Genomic DNA, 19,668 nt, shown 5'->3' with positions numbered 1-19,668 from the left:
AATCAGTCTGGGGCTTCTCCTTCAAATGTTTTGACTCTAAAATGTAAAAGAAAATGGCTAAAATTGTCCACTACAATTCCCCACAGCCTAAAGTGATACCTTCAAATGTCTTGTTCTGTCCAAAAACCCAAAGACATTTGTTTACTGTTATGTATAACTAGAAAAAGTATTAATTGTTGACATTTGACGAGCTATAACCAGTGAATGTTCTGCAGTTTAACAAAAAACATATTTGTATATTAATTGCTGAAATTTTTTTCTTTCAATGGAGTAATAAGTCACTAACCTTTGCCGATCAAAATCTGAATAACATTCAGTAATTAACACTGAAGATCTGAATTTACACTACTGCTTAATACTTATTCACTTTCTAGATTTTCAGTATTTTTTTAAACGTAAAAATTACATATAGTTGGAAATGAATTGAGCCTCAAATCTAATGATACATGACTACCTTGTGAAAGGACATTTTTTTCTGTCCCAAAATTTAATCTGTGATCTACGATAAGACATAACTTTATCAGTTAAATATATTTTTAAGCTTTCATCTTCCCTTTACAAACTAGTAAACACGGACAATGATCCCCCCAGTTGTCAGTTTCATCAGTGTGTGGCAAATGGTACTTTGTTTATTAATCCAAGAGTAGCACTAATGATGTGAAAATGCACACACATCATCCTGTTGGCAGACAACCCTGAGCCTGCGGGATGTTTTTATCACGCTCTGGGCCACTGCGACAATTACTGACTGGAAAACTTGGGAGTCAACTTAGGAAGTGTTTGCTTTAATATGGAAACTGGAAATCCTGTCCTACCCATGTGTAAGGTCACACTCTCCATGAAAATGTTAGAAAGGAAGTTTTCACATAAATGAGGAAATGTGTCCCCAAACTCATCCATATCTTTTTCAGACACACACACAAAACGGTAGTCAGATTACATTTTTTATTGACTGAATCTTGTGAAGTAATATTTGCCAGTAGTTGCTCTAGTCTCAAAGGTTAGAATTCACAGAGGCAGACTTAAGTTTTAAAGAGACTTGCCTATTGACAGTAAATACCATTCGTTACAATCAACATTTATGTCAGAAATTTACAATAATTTACAGATTTCATATTATATCCTGATATATATATATATAGTGTAATGTGCTGGGGTTGCATTTCTATATGGTGGTAAGTTTGTTAAAAACTAAATATCATTAAATAGACATTGTGTAATTAAGAATCTTGAGGTACAATCAATACCAGAATCATGGCAGAGACGTCTGAAAAGTGATGACACTCTCACTGTAGCAGGAGTGGAGCTGAAAAAATTTTTTTTACATAAAGAAATGACAGATGTTACTAGATATTTTTTTAGGATTGAAGTCATCCATAACTTTCTCTTCTCTGTGTTGGGGCATCCTCACAGGGCCAGGGTGTCTTTAATCAGCCTCCTCATCGTGGTGCTTACGGAGGTGCCCAGAGTGTCAGTGATCTGAAATGTGATTTTGTAAAGGTACGGCTGAACATCCTTGAGACTGGTGTCAAAAACATTGTCCACTTCAGACTGGGTGGGCATCTTTGGCAAGTACTCGTGGCGATTTATGACCTCAACCACGTTGATCACCTTCTCCCCCAGCTTCTCGCCCACTTTCTCCCTGCAGATCTGTCTCTCCTGCTCGTTGGCGAGGTTGACAACGTTGACCTTGATGCTCCACACCTCCCAGGGAATACACTCGTCGGAAAAAGGCCAGCGAGATTTCTTCTTCTGGTAGAACTCGAGGGATATTTGCCCCATGCCGTCGCTGCCAGAGTTGCTCAAAGCATCCTGTAACCAAAACATGTCATAAAATCATGAGATTACAGGCCTAGCCATGGATTATAGCAAACAACAGCATGTCACAATCACCAGTTACCTTGAATTCAGACACAGCCTTCCTGATCACCCTGTCCAGCTCCTCTGAGGACACTCTGACAAAGGTGAAGTCGATGAAGTCACAGTCGAAGTCAAGTGTGCCCACTGTACCGATGGAGTAGGTGCCCTCCTTCTTGTAGTGAAATTTCCCGGTGCTGCGGTGCATTAAGATGGTGTGCAGCAGAGCCAGCATGGCTTCCTCCACCTGCCTCGACTCCACTGTCACCTCCAGAACCTCCGAGCGACAGTTCATTGCGGAACAGGAGATGTTTCCATTTACAAGCGACGACACGAGAAGGGAGGTGATGGCTACTGAGGGCAGCTCGGCTAGTTTGTTTACCTCTCCTGACGGGCGGCCCCTTCTCTCCACAACGTGTCACGATGGACTAAAACACAGAATATCTCTAAATTAAATACAACGTATGAAAGGGAACCCGATCTAAATGTAATTTCTGAGCAGTGATAGCAGGTACATAGCAGCAGCTAGCTAGCTGTTTGCTACAAACATGACGCGCTAACCATGACGTCACACCATCTACGGCACGCCGCGTAGCTCTATATAGTCGTTATAGTTCGTTTTTCTATACGCAGTAATTAATCAAACAAATAAAATACTAAATATTATTCCAGATTAAAGCAAGTAATTTAAAGGACTAATTTCAGCCTGAGTAAGTCTCGGTTCACGCTTCTACCCGAACAACAACAAACTTTCGCATCCGTCGCGGTGCATTCTGGGACTTACAGTTTGTGCCACATATCCGTTTCCAATAGGAAACTTCAGTCCAGTCAGACCGAGTCCAGCGGCCGCGACTGCCCTCTCCGCTCCCGGGATGCTTTCCCGGGGCTCGTCTCTCTCTGTCTGGATGGTGTCCGCTGGAACTCAGCCGCTGAACATTGGAAATAAGTCGTTTTTTGTTGCGGGGGGTAAACTTTATCGGCTAACGAGGAACAGCTAGTTAAAGCGACGTGAGGCGAAGATTAGCTCCCTAAGCTAACGAGCATATTCAATGAGTGGAGGACGGGATGTTCCTCTGCTGGTGGGTTCGAGTTTCCCTTTAGAAACCTTAGCACCGGGTGTCTGCGGGCGATGCGCGTTGCTGTGTAGCTGCTTTCCACTTCTGCAACATGAGGGACAATAAGCACAGCGTGTACAGGGACTTGAGAGCGGTGCTGTGCTCAGTTTGCCTCCAGTGACCAGGAGCACATTCATGCTATGAGGTTTCCAGGTTGTCTCCCAGAGGAGGTGTGTTAAGCTGAGCTCGTCGTTTTTTCATCCAGCAAAGAATGTCCGACTTGGAAGGCGCCACTTCACGTTTCGGTTTCGAGGACCCGCTGTGGCTGTGCATGGTCACGCTGTTCGTCGCCTCCCTGGTCACTCTGGTGGCGTATTTCGTCCAGTACTTCCAACAGAGGGCTGTGGGAAACAAGCAGAGGACAGGCGAGGGCAATGCGGCGACGGAGGAGGAAGCCGCCGCGCTGCTGAAATGGGCGCTGTCGCTGAAGAGCTGGAAGAGTCAATGGAGAGGAGCCTGGTGCGGGGCTCTGAACGAGGAGTCGAGGAAGCGTGGGGTGAGTCTCATGACCAGAGCCACCGCTCCTCTCTGTGTGTGTGTGTGTGTGTGTGTGGCAGGTGACTTCAATAAAGACAGCACATTGTCTGAGGAAGTGCCTGTAAACAGATCACCCCCATCTACACTCATACATTTAGCCTCTGAAGACTTCACATGTCAACACCATCCTTCGACATAGGACACATCAGCCCTGTCACTCTCTGTCCAATTCTCAATGCACCCCCCCTGGATCGTGTGCAGTTTCATTTTCTATTTCTCAGAGTTATTCAGTGGGATCACACGCACTGCAGATGCCAATGTGATACATGACAGCCCAGATCAATGCTGATTCATTGGCAACAACGTAATTGCCCTGATGTCGGAGTTGTGTGATATGTTGTTGTACTAATCTGTCAAATCTTCTTCCTCTTCACCAGGGTGCTGTTCTGTTGACATTTGAAGAGGATGATCTTGAAGCGTCAGAGCTCACGGTCAGCCGTGTGTCTAGCTTCAAAAAGTCTTCCAGGAGCCAGGTACACTTACTCTTAAAGTCAGTGTGTTACGAATGCAACGCAAGGGCTTTCGCTTCATGTTTATGGCCGTTTTGTGTCATCAATCGATATACTGTTCTGGGAGTTATCTAGATCGGCTGTGCTCTTGTTTGAGTGAGTATGTTGTGTTTGGAAAAATGCTCATTTGTCTTCCATGGTCGCTTCACTGTTGAATTGGATCATAGCTGCAGACACTTTATAGATTTTTAATTTCCTTATTTGTGTTGTTGACAAAGCCTGTCCCTCACATCAATCTGCCATCCCCTAATTCATTTGAGAGGGAGCTACTCCGCAACCAGTGCTGCATTATGGCCTGCATTAGATCAACACTAACTCATTAACCCTTCAGCTTTGGTACAGACATTACCCCCAATATTTTCCAGTTGGCAAGATAATATGCTGTGCATTTCTTTTCTGGGGTCCACATGCTCATCACATAAACCGAGATGCAAATGATCCTTGAAAGAGACCACACAATTCTTGCATTTAGTTTTTAAACAGTAAACACATTATGTGCCAACATGCAGCAGAATGTGCGTAAAGCAAACTGCCACCATCAGGCTTTCATTTTTTAGCGAGGTCAGATAGGGACAAATTGCTCTGTGTCACTGGCGTGGGGTGGGCTTTGCTGAGCTCTCCATGCAAACTCAGCTCTTCCATTGTGATCATCATGATATGGTGCAAAATACCAGGTGTTCTGTCGCTGAATGTGGGGAGTTTAATGAACAGAGGCTTATTTTTACCGACATGCTGTCTTGTGTGTGTGTGTGTGTGTGTGTGTGTGTGTGCTTTAAGAAGCTTATATATCTGTCAAGGTCAGCACTAAGGAGGAACAGGCAGACAGGAATGCAGCAGCACCTATGTTTATGTCCTGGTTTCCCATTACAGTGATTTACACCAAACTGGACAAACCCATTCTCTCTACCCTGAAATCAGAAAGAATGCACTGAATGAATGTGTTTCTACTAAGAGAGGACTGTACCATTGTGTGGTAATTTACTCTGTGAACTTGTGTTCCATTGCAGTGAAAGTGATCTATTGTTCTCACACATTATTGAATCTGTTGAGAAGCCAGTACAGATGTTCTCCCCTGTTTGGATTTGTTGTGCTTTCACTGCTTTTATCTCTGTCTTTTTATGTCAAACATATGTTTCTTGTGTAACAATCTACACACACGGTTACATAAATGTTTTATCAGTGAGTCTTTACACACAGCACCTGTGCAGCGCAAATTTCTTCCCTTCCTATTTGAGTTGTTTTCATAGGTCATATTTTACATACATAAGTCAACACATGGTTCAACTTTGTGCAAATGCTGGCCCTGCTGTAGCTCTTACATTCTCAGTAGATTTACATAACACTAATGTCTCACTTTGTCTTCCCAACAGGCCACTTGCTGCAGCGTTGTTGGGGAGAAGCTTCAGTTCTCTCTCAGTGCGGCATTGTCAGCCATGGCTACAGCAGATCCTCGTACATACACAGTGTGTATAGCTCCACTTGAGCTGCAGGTAAATGCTCTACATACTTAAGTAATGAATACAAAGAAAAAAACGTATTTGTGCAACATTTGTCACTGAGGCATCAGAAGAAAAGACTTGTATCCTTCAGGCAGTCATTATGGTTTAGTTTAATGTTAGATTTTATTAAACATGATGTGCTGCTGCCCGGCACTGGATGTTTGCTGGCACCAGCATTAGATTAAATGGTTGGGGCTTCTTTCTGTGCATGGCAAATGTCCTGAAGACGTCATTTAAATCACTATCGGGCCCCTTTCCAGTAAGACCCACTTTGTCTACTTCTACATTTGTCAGTGGGTCTTTACAGGATTGGTGAAGCTTTAAAATTATGTCACAAAACACTAATGACTCTTTGTCGCTTTCCAGAGATTGTAGACATTTATTTGATTTATCATCTTCAAATCAGACAGCCCTCATTTCTTCAGAAATAGGTGCGGTCTTCACTGACACCCTTCCTTCCTTGGACTTGGATGTGTTTGGACATTTAATGAATACAACATATTAGGGTTGTGGTTGACTTTTAACCTACCTGACTTCTTAGGTCCAGTGTTAAATGTATGGATACAAGCAGCTATACAAGTTAACCCAATTGTATTAAGGCTATTTTTACACTAATAAGGTGCTTGTCACAACTCTTTAGCTCATTGTGCCATAAATACTACCAGAGTGAGAGGCTACAAAGCCTAAGTCAGGATTAGAGTGGGAGCGTTTTTGTTTTGGTTGTGGATCAGTTGTTGTCACAGGAACATAAAGGAAGCCGCTTGTCCCCTTTTCACTCTCGTTGTTTCCATTTTAGTCTGGAAAAGTCATAAAGCCTTTTCAAACGCCTCCTTCCATCCACTGGTGCATTTGTTAGCTTTCCACAGAGGTCCAGGCTAGAATGCTCCTGGCTCATTATGTTATGAGTGGAGTGACATGTGCGACATAAGCCCCACACATTTACAGTATGCCCTGTACATGTGTCCTTTAACACACTACTGCACCACATGGCCCACTTCATGTGATGAGCTTACACACGTGTCGTGCTAAGGCAGTACTCATCTGACTTGTAAATGCTGTTTTTACATATTTGTTGTATGAGTACACAACAGAGTCAATGGACGGTCTCTTTATAAGGATTATATATGAAGTGAAGGCAGTTACCTTCATAAACTATTTCTGTTCTTCAATTACATTTTTTTTACATGTAAGTGCAACTAAATTGTTAGTTTCAAATTTTATTCAAGTTATAGTCGGAAGAGGTGTGTTTTTTAGTTTGCGGCGGAAGATGTGTAGACTTTCTGCTGTCCTGATGTCAATGGGGAGCTCATTCCACCATTTAGGAGCCAGGACAGCAAACAGTCGTGATTTTGATGAGTGTTTAGCTGGCAGTGAGGGAGCAACAATTCATATGGATGGAGAGTTAATTTTTATTTGATCCAGTTCATATCGATGCAGCCTCTGATATCTTGTAAGTGTTATTTGTATCTGGTCTATGTTTGGCATCATTTAAGGAGCTGTTCAGTCCTACACTGGAATCCAGGCATGTTGCGGCAGGATGGCCCACTCTGTTTGCTATCTCACTCTTTTCTATCTTCCTTTGTCATGTTTCATATTCTCTCTCAGATGAGCCTGTTGTTTATGTTCATCTTGTTGACCGTCTCTAGGAAATCCTCTTTGTGTTTGTGACGTTGATGTAATATGCTTGTTGTAGACTGTATGGTGTTGACAATTGCAGAAGTGTTTTTTAGTTTTAAGTTTTATTATTATTAAACATAGTGTGCAGAACATGATTTCAGAGACAAGGCAGATTCATAATATAATGGCACTGAGCAAAGCACCTACCTGCACCAAGGCCCAACCGTCTCTTAAAAATCAATCAAGCTGCACCAAATTACATACATATCATTTCCCTAATATGCCTAATTATTTTTGTCATCAAGATTAAGGAACTATTCTCCGAAAAACTGTGAAAATGTTGAAAAATGCCCTGATCTGTCCCCTGATCCATTTCTGCACCAAAATTGAATGTGTACTTCTCTGAGTGTGCTTCCTTCCTCTGAGTTTCACGATAATCCGTGCAGTAGTTGTAATCTTGCTTTAATCAAACAAAGCAAACAAAAAATGGGCTGAGGTGGAAACACAATGTCCTTGGCTGAGGACAAAACAACGAAAATGAAAGAAAACCTTAATAAATTTAATTGAATCCATGATCCAGTAAACTTCCACTGATTCCAACAGTCATGTTGTCATCTCTTCTCAAAATCATTACAGTTTTGAGTGAGTGAACGGTCTTCACTGCCTGAAGTTATTCAACAAATGAACAACTGTAATCCACTGGGATGAATTATTTCTAATTTGTGTGAACTGGTGCAGTGGTGACAGTTTAATGCCTGTTTGGTATTAGGACATGTATTCATCAAATGACATGACACAACAACAGACTGTGATTTCTTTTCAAGTGAGAAATCATAAATCCAGAGCAACACATGTAAACGGTTTAATGAGCCACAATAAACCTTTAGTTTCTGTAAACCCTCCCATTTAAGTGGTTTGTTTTTAAAACACATACTGAAACCCATCATGTTTGGTGCATTGCTTAATATCTTGAAAATCCATTTTATTTCATAGTTATTTAATATAGTGCCATATATTCAATGTAAGTGAAACCACATGACTGTGGCATCATGAGTTTTTCCTGTGTTCTCCAGCTTGATCTGCAGATGCAGGAGGCTGAAGATGAGATCAAGGTGAGCTGGGGAGTGTCTCACCTGGAGACAGGGAAGCTGCAGGTGACCCCCACTTTCACCCAGGTAATTTCAGGGCCCTCTCAAACAACCCAGGAGAACTGTTGTATTTTACTGAAACAAAAATAATTTGACTGTGATTTACGGTAATAGTCATGTTTGTTAAGTCGCGTAAATAAGGAGTCTGTAGTTTGATTATCAGATATCAACAGGTTACATTTTGGTCATTCTCGAAGCCCATCTGTTATCATCGGGTGATAATTAAATCTCTGGGGCCAGCGGCTAATATTTTAGGGCGTCTGTTCATTGTACGCTGTTTTAAGTCTGACAAGTCCACACGAGTCAAACGTTTCTCCAAACAAAACACAAACACTTACACTTATTGTCGGTGTTTTAGGTCCAGATAACATTTTGGCTAGTCTGTCATATGATGTGAATTAAGTAAAAACTCTTAGAATCCATCTGGTTAAATAAAATAAATTTAGCAGTCAAAGTCAGGTGGAAATTGTGTTTGTTGCCGGCGCGGAGGCATTATATTCGCCGTTCCTCCATTTAACACAATCTTTTTTTTTTTTTTTTTTTTTTCTTTTTTCTTTTTTCTTTTTATGTGTGACTCATAATATCACCATCTCTCTCTCTCAGGACAATGCCAACACTTCTAGTGTAGCAGCCATAAAGGAGCAGCTGAGGCAGCTGTTATCGGTGACGCGCCCCTCTGTGTTGCTGAGCTGCAGGCCTGCTCAGGCCTCAGAGATCAAGGTGAGTGGAGGAGTCATGCCTGATGCATGACGTCTTAACTGCTGCCACACAAGAACACAATGAGGGTGTGTGTGTTTGTATTGTATGTCTGATATTCCAGGTCATGGTATGCTGCAAGGTGACAAACCAGACTATAACCTACTGTATACTTCCTCACAGGTCCACAGTTAAATTAACATCATAGTTGTGATTCTTCTCAAGTATTATTACAAATATTTTAGACCTGCTAAGTAACTTCGCTAGTGAGTCTTCGCAAAAGTGTATAAATTCTGCAAATTAATCATTGTGACAGTTTGTCTTCAGAAACCTCAGCTCTAAAGTCTGAAGAGTAAATTCACATGAGAAATGCTGTGCACTTTGCACAGTCATCACATGATGTCATGTCATGTGTTTCTAATTTGACCATGCATCATGTTCACAAACTGGACTTGGTATTCTTTGAGTAGCTACTCAGTTTTAATGTGAAACACATTTCTTTTTTGTATAAAAAATACTAAGTGATGTTAAGGAGGTAAAGATCATGACTGAGTACTGAGTCTCAGGTCACTACTGTAGATTATCTTATTATTTTGTTTATTAAATGTAAAAAAAAAATCATGTGTATCGGAACTCACCAGAGGCCAAATCTCACTAATCATGCAAATCGTTCATTTGAGGTTCTTTTACCAGGAAATGTTTGTTCTAAATGTTGAAGCTAATTGTTGCAGTCGTACCACCTCCTGATGTGATTTAAAGTTTTAAGATGACTGAACAGACTAGAAACCTCAGTTAGCAGGTTGAACCAGACCATTTATCTTGATCGGCCTGTATGGTCTAATCAACACATCTGCTTTTTTTAATCTGGTCTGAACTTTATATCCTCTCTATTTCAAGATAAAAAATGTAAGTCATCCACATTATGAAAATCAAATTCAAATCATGGATATAGTTCATTCTGTCAGCAGGGTTATATTCCCTCCTTTTGTACCAACTAATGTTATATTTTAAATTTTTCACAGTGAAGACTATGAATACACTCTTCATTGTCATATTGACTCAAGCTAGAAGTGTTTTGTCAAATCCAACGCTCCAAGCAACTGAGAACAAAAACAAAACAGAGGCCATGTATGAGATCAGTGTAGAAGATCTTAAAGAAAACAATGGTATGGGGTGTGACACCATGAGCCCAGCAGCTGTATGAAAACATGAGATTTAGCACAGACTATTTTAAAAGGTAAACAGACAGTTATTGACACAAACTCAAATATTCATTTAGCCTAACGGCGTGTTCACAAAAGCCTTTTATCTCGCCCTTTTTACACGAAAACCTGTGGCTACAAACAGTGCAGTGGGAAAACAGAGGCTGCTCTTAAAAGGCAGCGCAGCATCCACCTTTTCTTTAAAAAGAGCCGCGCCGTGTTTACACATAGGGCTGTTCAGTAAATTGTGTGGAGCCCCACAAATTACACAAAGGCCCCGCCTCCCCCATGACAAAACAGGTGTCAACGACTGCAGTGAGAGGATGAGGCAGAACTTGCATCATGAAATGGAAAGAACAACAACCACCACATGAGTAAATTGCAGGAAAAGGCAATTAAAGTATAATGTCAGCAAATAAACTGACAAATCAGTTTTTCTGATTTACTTTCCAAGACCTTGTCGTCTCCATGATGTGTATTACAGTGCTGTGGAGAAACCTGGGAGTGTTTTGCTTGCATTGCTGCAGGTGCAGTCAGTAGATCAACATTGTAATTCACTTCTTCACCTACTATGGTTTCTTCAATAGGAAGCCCAGAACAAAGTGGTTTCGCCCCCAAAACCCCCCCGTGCCCACGACTGGAAGCTGCTGGTGAAAAACATCCGTGTGACGCTCAATCAGGAGGAAGATGCTGCAGGTAGGATGTTTGTCTTCATCATTTAGATTCAAATGAAACAGCTGTAACTGTGTCTTTGTGTCATGAGCTCACTGAGTCAGCTTTCACAAACCTACATTTGGGCCCTTCCACTTCCCTGACTTGTGCCATCTACAGCAACCATATCGGTAAGGTCAGTATGAACTGACTGAGAAGGAATAGGTTAATAAGACATGAGCTGCAGGGATTATCATTTAAACTGTATATTTCCCAAAATGTTGAGCTGTGTCCTTCATTACATCAGGATGTAAATAAAGGATTTTAGAGACGTTAACAAAAGATGCATTTGTTAAATCCGCGTCACAGACATGGGGCTGTTGAAACAAATTCCAGCGTCACCTGTTTTATCAATGTAAATATTCCTATAATAGTAAGGCAGATCAGTTCCAGTGTTTCTTCTGGGTTCTAAAAAGTCTAAAATACAATAATCAGAATTTTAGACCTTAAAAGGTCTTAAATACTTAAATAATATTATGTTTAACGCTACTTCCATTGTGCTGTAAAATGTTTTTTAAGAGAAATATTTTGCCTGCATGTTTAGTTTGTAATGTCTCCTGAGTGTTGTAGATATTAGCACGCAGTACTAAAACTACAAACAAGTCAAACATGGAACAGATAAAACCTATTTTTATCCGTGCCAGTAACATCGCTCACTGAATGGATTTGTTGGTGGCTCCTCCATTTTGGTGAAAACTTTGAGTCTAATGCCATTCAATTGAAATTATTCAGTACCATGGTTAGCAAAGAAATGTCTGTATAACATAACATTATATATAACACTGCCCTCAGCCTCTGGTTCACTTTGTGTGTCATGCTGATCAGGAAATGTTTAACATGTTAAACATCATCACCACTGTGCACATATTAGGATTTAGCTCAAAGCACCACTGAGCCTCAGTACAGTGCATGAATCTTATTATGTGTATAAATTGCAGCTGGAGCTGGGACCAAACCCCCTGGAAACAAAAACAAAACAATCCATAGAGTGATGGGACAGTTCTGTATGATGTACCTGAAACTTGATTACGTCTTTTGAACTGTTCAAATACACCATTAGACAAGTTCTATCCCTAAATACGTTTAAAGTGCCTACAATTTATAATTTAGATAACATGTCCAAGTGGTAAATAGAACTGTGTCAGTGATCCTTAACACCTTATAAATACTTCCATTGTGCTGTAAAATGTTTTTTAAGAGAACTATTTTGCCTGCATGTTTAGTTTGTAATGTCTCCCGAGGGTTGTAGATATTAGCACGCAGTACTAAAACTACAAACAAGTCAAACATGGAACAGATAAATACATCCGGCTTGCCTGTGGGAAGGGTTATCTCTGCCTGTAGTTTTAAGGGTAAGAGGTGGTAATCTACTGGTCAAAGCTGATCATGTTCATAATAAATTCACATCAGTGTCACCCCACCCAGCATGGTGGTACGACGGAACCGCACAAAAGGGAACTTCACTTATGATGAGCGTAAAAAACAAAGCACTGTGGTGTTGTCGGCCATGACACGAGAGGAAAACATGTTATCAGCTGATAAGAGGCTATTTAATTTAAGTCTTTGACAACAACATCGTCTCCAACAACTTTGTTTTGGTAGTTACTGTGATGAGTCACCCTCTAATTGTGAGTCAGTGTCTTCTTAAGTATTCTGGTCGATACTGTGCAGCAGAGACATGACACAGCATCACACTCTGTTTTCCTTCCTCTATACTTCGCTTCAGTTGACACTTCCTGTCTTTAAGCTGATGCGTTCCTTAGGAGAAAGTGCCTGTGGCTGATAAAGTTCACTTATAAATGGACTTTATCTGCCTTTACTTTGTGAATGTGGTCTCACATATACACAGTTCATCACACGCAGTGTGGGTGGAATTTCCCTCTGTCCATTAAAGTGAAGCTGTGGAAGTGACCGTAGCAAAATGTAATCATGCAAAAGCAGATTTGGTTTAATCAACTGTCAAAAGACTTTGGCATGAAGAACTAATGGAATTTCCTGTTAGTTCTCAGACAAACACACACTGTTTGTCTCCTGTGATGCAAACTGAGCTGTTTTTGTTGTGTTTGTAGGCAGCATGAATCCTCTGTGTGTACTGCAGTTAGATGATCCTCCACAGAGGTTTAACACGTCTGTTTTGAAGAACACAACCAATCCTGCCTGGGACCAGCCATTTATCTTGTAAGTCTGCAAACCACCACGATCTTTGAGATGGAGTTCGTCTTTTGTTTTTCTATAAATGGTTTTATTTTTCTATCTCACCAGTGAATTGAATGGACGATCAAAAGAGCTCATTATTCAGCTGATGAATGATGGACAACCTCAACAGAGTAAGGAAAAACTCCTTCCCTTTGATGACAAACTTATTTTGTTCACGAGCTTTGACTGTCATGTGCTTTGGCACTACAAGACTAAATCAGGTGTGTTTTCTCTCTGTCAGATTCCTTTCTAGGTCAGGTGTCAGTGCCTTTTGATCTTGTAAAAAAACATCCCAAAGGACAGCAAACATTTGCACTCATGACCAAAGACACGGTGACTGGATCACTGACTACTGAGGTAACACCCGCATCCCAGTTAACGCTGGGATATCACACTTTTTAATACAAAGAGTTAGATTCTGTTTCTGTGCCTTAGGTTTTCACTTGTGCTACAGTATTTAATGTGTTGAATTATATTCCTCAGTTTACCTACCTGGAGCCCAGCGAGGTGAGGTCCTGGCACCCTCCGACCCCGGCCTCTAATAAGAGGGTGGAGATGGACCGAACGGTCATGCCCTGTGGCACGGTGGTCACCACCGTCACCGCAGTGAAGAGCAAGCCAGGTCGACCACTCCCACTTGGACTCAACATGGGTACAGTGACACTCAACACTACTGATGCAGAAGCACCTCTTTTATTTATTCATTTTGATTCTAGTACTGCTGATTTTGAACAGTTTCAGTAGATGAAAATCTAAATAGTGCACTGAGATTCTTTGTTGACATTTCCATGGATGTGAGTTCCTTTACCAAAACAATAGATCAAATTTGAAATTCCAACACTCAAGTCTTAGCAGCTACTAGATCTGTTGTAGAGTCACTGTAATTGTCAACAAGCCTGTTATTCCTGTTGATATACAATATGATGATGCTTTAATGTCACTGAGCATTGCAAATATAATTGGCCCTTTTTAAATGCAGAGTTTCTCTAAACAATCACAACTGTTCCACGTGAATTGACTTAATTCACAGTAAATATCTTCAGTATTTAAATTGTCTTAATGTAAACAATTTGTATGAATAACCCTTGAAATTTAATCACCATTCCAATCGATAAAACCTATTTTTATCCATGCCAGTAACATCGCTCACTGGATGGATTTGTTGGTGGCTCCTCCATTTTGGTGAAAACTTTGAGTCTAATGTCAATAAATTTAAATTGTTCGGTACCATGGTTAGCAAAGAAATGTCTGTATAACATAACATTATATCAATCAATCAATCAAATTTTATTTGTATAGCCCATATTCACAAATCACAATTTGTCTCATAGGGCTTTAACATGGTGTGACATCCTCTGCCCTTAACCCTCAACAAGAGTAAGGAAAAACTACTTAAAAACCCTTTTAACAGGGAAAAAAGAACGTAGAAACCTCAGAGAGAGCCACATGTGAGGGATCCCTCTCCCAGGACGGACAGAATATATATAACACAGCCCTCAGCCTCTGGTTCACTTTGTGTGTCATGCTGATCAGCAAATCGTTAACATTGTTTAACATGTTAAACATCATCACCACTGTGCACATATTAGGATTTAGCTCAAAGCACCACTGAGCCTCAGTACAGTGCATGAATCTTATTATGTGTATACATTTCAGCTGGAGGGTGTGACAGTTCTGTATGATGTACCTGAAACTTGATTACATCTTTTGAACTGTTCAAATACACCATTAGACAAGTTCTGTCCCTAAATAAGTTTAAAGTGCCTACAATTTCTAATTTAAATAACATGTCCAAGTGGAATAATACTTAACACCTTATAAATACTAAATGACAGCTACGTCATCTCAGGTTTAGCAATTTGGTCTTAGCATGATGACAGACATTTAAATGTGCTGATCTCGACAATAGAAGGATTTGGTAAATAGTGCTTTTCCATTGAAGACCAGGTAAAAAACAATAATGTTGTTGAATATAATTTAGCTGCACAGGTTGCTGGATTCTGATATTATTCAGGCTGGCTCACTGTTATGATGTAATGTCCTTTTTAATTAAACTTGTTGATGTTATTACTATGCGTTTTTTTCTTTAACCTCTGCAATGCACACTGTGAAATGTTAAAAAATCGTCACTTCCACTCAGATCCTGCCCAGAAAGCTGTGATCAACAAGCCCAAGCTGTCTGAGCGGCGTGTTTCAGAGGAGGTGTCTATGTTGGGGACCACCGTCAGCAAGGCCCTGTCCTCGTCTGACACCGAGCTGCTGATGCTCAACGGCACAGACCCGGTGGCCGAGGCCGCCATCAGACAACTCCACCAGTCTGCCAAGCAGAAGCTCAAGTCCCCGGTGAAGAAGAGTACCATCATCATCTCTGGCATCGCCAAAGTAAGGATGAACTCACCAACCAGATCTCAGCAACTCTTTACTGGTGCATCGTACTGTTAAACTTATTTTATTTTAGTAGAACTGTTTCACTTGTTTAATAAACAGGGTTTTAAATAATATGAAACTGCATAGAGGCTGAGGATTGCTAGTTTACACAAACGCTTTTTAAGCCATTGTCCTACCCTCCTGTGTGGTTGATATTGAAATTACTAGAAATTGATTCTAAAAATAGTTGAATATGCTTCCAGACGCCCATGTCCCAGGATGATGAGCTAGCTCTGATGGCGGGCTACGCTGCTGCGATGGATGCCTCGATGTCAGAGAGCAGCTCCACTCAGGATGTAACCGTGGCGATTGCATCAGGGGCCAGTAGCACTCCTGAGGTGTCGGAGCCCCAGGAGGGACCCAGTGGAATAGGCCGGCCCCCAGAGGACTGGGAGAGCCAGACAGGAGAGGAAATCAACCATAGCTCGCTATCCATGTGTGTGTCTGAGGCCAACTGCAAGAAGACTAGAGGTAAGAGGGCACAGAGGGGACTCATTGATGAGCCATGTGTGACTGTGCATGGAGATGGTCAACTTGTTGGTCTTTGTATTAGTATTCTATGCTGTAGATTTTACTTAAAATCCTTAGAAAACATTAACTTATTGGGAAAACTAAAATGTTTTTGTCGTGATGCAGTTTGCTTTTTTGTTCTTTTCTCTCTTTCCTTCCTACTCTGACATAATTTCCTTTCTGAACTATCGTCACTGCCATCTTAGAGGAATGCAGTGCTAAGCACACATGTGTGGATGAGTAAGTTACTTCACAAGTTACCTGCAGTATTCTTGGTACTCTAGTTATGTGTCGCTTCTGCTAGCAGTAGTGTAGAATATTGTAGAGGTTCAGTGTGTTGCATTTGTTGGTATTGTTGCACATTATAACCACCTGAACACCCCTCCCCTTGAAAATGTGTTGGAGAATCTATGGTGACCTTCAGGTAACATAAAAACGCTAAAGGCCTTCTCTAGAGTCAGTGTTTGTTTTGTCTGTTCTTGGCTACTTAAAGGTTCAGTGTGTAGAATTTAGTGACATCTAGTGGTGAAGTTGCATGTTGCAGTGAATACCCCTCACCCTCCCCTTCCAAACATGAGAGAGAACCTGTGGAAACCTTCAATTGTCATAAAAACTCAAAAGGTGTTTAGTTTGTCCAGTCTGGACGACTGTAAAAAACATGGCAGCTACGTAGAGAGGACTCGCTCCCGATGTAAATATATAGTATTTAAATATAAAGGGCCCATTCTAGGTTAAAGAAAACAACAATTCATAAGATTTAGATGAAACACACTAGTGAAAACATCACTAGGATTATTCTGTATAAAATTTCTGCCAATAGATCCCTTTCACCTAAACCTTATACACTGGCCCTTTTATGTAACATGGCAGTGCAACATATCAGACTGTGGAAGAGGACCCACTCCCAAACTAGGTATAAAGGTCTCATTCTAAAGCAATGAACAGCAAGTCTTAGCTTCAGTTGATAATATACTAATGCAAACATTGTGAAGATTATATTCGATTTCTGCTGATAAATCCACTTAAATCCTACACATGTTAAATGTAAACCCACTTAGAGAGATATATATATATATATATATATATATATATATTTTTTTTTTTTTTTATATGAATTTACAATTGGACTTTAATGATAGGACTTATGATGTGGCAGGGGGCACCATCACTGACATCTTCTCATATTGCAATATGCGTTTTTTTTAATGTATAGAATTTAGTTCACAGCCTACCTGAAGTAATCCACATGTATAGAAAAATCCTAAAAATCCTACATCTGGAGGCCCCATGCTCATGAATATGATATCTCAGGAACACCTTTAGGAAATTTATTTTGGTAACATTTAGGCACATACATCCACCTAATGATGAACTGGGTGTGAAAGGTCAAACTCATTGAAACCTCACAAAACACCTTTTTGGCCATAGCTCAATAATCCAAATTCTTATTATGACAAAATACACTTAATACAGACTTTACTACATATGAGTTGACTTGGGTGTAAACTGTAACTTGTACTTTTGGCAGAGGTGTTTTACCACAGGCCAAGCAAACAGCCCATTCCAACAAGGTTTAGAACAGGCACTCCACTAGTTCTCTCTAATATAAATTTCTAAGTTCTAATTTTCTAAGTTCTGCACAGCTGATTCTTCAGCTGTCTCCAAACAAGTTTTCTTACGTCAGTATACTCACCTGTACTACACTGTGTGCTGTACTGATATAGTGTTGGGATTCCGACAGATTCCCACTGTGTTGTCCCAATGTGACCATTTTCACATTTCAAAATATCTTCTAGCTACTTTTCTCGCTGGACTTGAAAGTGAATGTTTTCCTTGCCCTTACTACTGTACCCTCTGTGTCATGCAGAATGTAAATCACACTTGGTCTGTAGCCAAGATGGCAAAGGTTGAGGGTGAGAAGTGTCCATTGTTACATATGCTCTCTTTTGACTGTTTTTAGTGCACATACTAGGTATTCATAGCTCACCTAATGTTGTCATTGTGAACGCACCTCTGCATAAGTATGAGTAAGTACACAGATTGAAATGCAGCACTTGTCTGGATGTATCATTAATGTCCTCTGCTTCTCTGCTACAGGCAGTTTCCTACAGAAGAGTGCCAAGCTCTTTTTCCGGCGCCGTCACCAGCGCAAGGACCCGGGGATGAGCCAGTCCCACAATGACCTGGTCTACCTAGAGTCTCCGGCCGCAGTGGAGCGCGCCAGCCGAACAGCCACGCTTAGCCGCATGCTCAGCCGCAAGAGTAAGAACAAGAGCAAAACCAACGGCTTTACCTCCGTCGGGGAGCCACATGCGTGACCCCTCCACTCTCTTCTCACCTCAGTCACTCCCACAACAACTACCATCACCACCCCCATCTAAAACTTGCATCGGCAAACCTCCTGGCTAACCAACTCCCCCTAATGCCCAACCTGCATACTGGGGCTCCTGCATTGTGAATGGGAGAGCTGTGCAGATGGAAAAATATCCTCTTTTACTGCCATATCCTGCATAAGTGCTTCCTACAAGAAGCAGATGTTCCACCAAAAGCAAGTGTGTGCATATGTGGATGACTGTATCCTGCCCTGGATTGATGGCATTTCAGAGGATATCATTTTGCATGTTTCTGTTTATTTGATCTTATGCAAAACTTTGAAATCTTTTAAGTGCTTTTACGGCCTTGTTACGGACAGACGGGACTGGTGCGGGCCATCGCTCTTTACCTCACTGAAGATAGAGAGTTAGCTCTCCCTGCTGTAAACCGTAACGTTTCCTACGGTGGACCAACAGGACCAAAGACGAAGAGCAGAGCGGTGTTTGTATGATTTGCACAATTTTAGAAAACCTTTTTATTTAAAGTGCAATGACAAGAGCTGCTCTTGTGTTAGAGACTCTTCTTTAGGTCTGAGTCGTGTTGAAAACATTCACAAAGGGAGTTGATCTGTTCACTGCATGACTAGTGCAAGTGGGAGATAGTGATAGAACTACTTATTGACACTAAAACTATGAAGTAGGGTATTTAAATCAAACATTTTCTTTTTTCTAGATCATTTTAAATCCTTATTTTATTCCAAATCAATAATTAACAGCTGTATGTCATTTGCATATAAAAGCTATAAGTTATAAGCATATAAGTTCTACAAAGTTATCGATTTAAAAACAGAAGCCTCGTGTTTAACAAACATATCAAACCAGTCATTACAAGTTAATTATGATTAACTTATGCAGAGGCCATTTGATAGTTCACCACCACCCATCTAAAGAAAAACGGCGCCACTGTGGCTCACGTGAAACTTTAGATTTTTATGAGCTTTTTATGTTTCCTCCCCTCTGCGGTTATTTAAAAATGATATATGCAACGTTTGTCTTTGTCTTCCCAAATGATTCCTCCTGTACACATCAGCAGGATTGTAAAAGGGACTGTGATGCTCCATTTGGCCATACTTGCCGCGTTACGCACTAATTGAACTCCTTCTACGCTCTTCAATCCAGCATTTCATCTGAATGAAATCTTTATTCTTTCTCTCTTTTAATTTTTTTAAAAAGATGTAGCTTTGAACACGTGAACAAGAGAAAGTGTGAACATGTTTGGGAGCAACCAGATTGATTTGGCTGCTTTTTTTTATTTTATTTGTTTTAATCCAG

General features: G+C 40.8%; 2 protein-coding genes across 2 annotated transcripts; one reads left to right on the top strand and one right to left on the bottom strand.

Annotated features, from left to right (window-relative positions):
* Window positions 1-931: 931 nt before the first annotated feature.
* atg101 (autophagy related 101) lies at window positions 932-2,637 on the bottom strand. The gene is made up of 2 exons (XM_034605810.1): window positions 1,901-2,637; window positions 932-1,812 (listed from the first exon to the last, which is right to left on the bottom strand). Exons 1-2 carry the CDS (start codon window positions 2,150-2,152, stop codon window positions 1,408-1,410), a joined length of 657 nt encoding a protein of 218 aa, XP_034461701.1. The 5' UTR covers window positions 2,153-2,637; the 3' UTR covers window positions 932-1,407.
* Window positions 2,638-2,677: 40 nt separating this feature from the next.
* On the top strand, window positions 2,678-19,284 carry LOC117773933 (C2 domain-containing protein 2). Its single transcript, XM_034605809.1, has 13 exons — window positions 2,678-3,468; window positions 3,887-3,982; window positions 5,389-5,508; window positions 8,208-8,309; window positions 8,886-9,002; window positions 10,768-10,876; window positions 12,961-13,069; window positions 13,154-13,218; window positions 13,329-13,444; window positions 13,571-13,739; window positions 15,228-15,469; window positions 15,718-15,985; window positions 18,122-19,284. Exons 1-13 carry the CDS (start codon window positions 3,184-3,186, stop codon window positions 18,340-18,342), a joined length of 2,019 nt encoding a protein of 672 aa, XP_034461700.1. The 5' UTR covers window positions 2,678-3,183; the 3' UTR covers window positions 18,343-19,284.
* The last annotated feature ends 384 nt before the right edge of the window (window positions 19,285-19,668 follow it).

The sequence above is a fragment of the Hippoglossus hippoglossus genome, chromosome 14 (assembly GCF_009819705.1).
Source record: "Hippoglossus hippoglossus isolate fHipHip1 chromosome 14, fHipHip1.pri, whole genome shotgun sequence".
NCBI lineage: Eukaryota > Metazoa > Chordata > Actinopteri > Pleuronectiformes > Pleuronectidae > Hippoglossus > Hippoglossus hippoglossus.
The sequence above is the reverse complement of the archived record's forward strand: the minus strand, read 5'-3'. Positions and strand labels throughout refer to the sequence as shown.

What these genes read in the sequence shown, in the direction of transcription:
- LOC117773933 (XM_034605809.1), top strand. Translation starts at nt 3,184, where the DNA reads ATGTCCGACTTGGAAGGCGCCACTTCACGTTTCGGTTTCGAGGACCCG. An exon ending in CTCAGGCCTCAGAGATCAAG is followed by an intron (nt 9,003 to 10,767) that starts GTGAGTGGAGGA and finishes TTTCTTCAATAG; the next exon opens with GAAGCCCAGAACAAAGTGGT. An exon ending in CTGGATCACTGACTACTGAG is followed by an intron (nt 13,445 to 13,570) that starts GTAACACCCGCA and finishes TATATTCCTCAG; the next exon opens with TTTACCTACCTGGAGCCCAG.
- atg101 (XM_034605810.1), bottom strand. Translation starts at nt 2,152, where the DNA reads ATGAACTGTCGCTCGGAGGTTCTGGAGGTGACAGTGGAGTCGAGGCAG. An exon ending in AGGCTGTGTCTGAATTCAAG is followed by an intron (nt 1,813 to 1,900) that starts GTAACTGGTGAT and finishes TTTTGGTTACAG; the next exon opens with GATGCTTTGAGCAACTCTGG.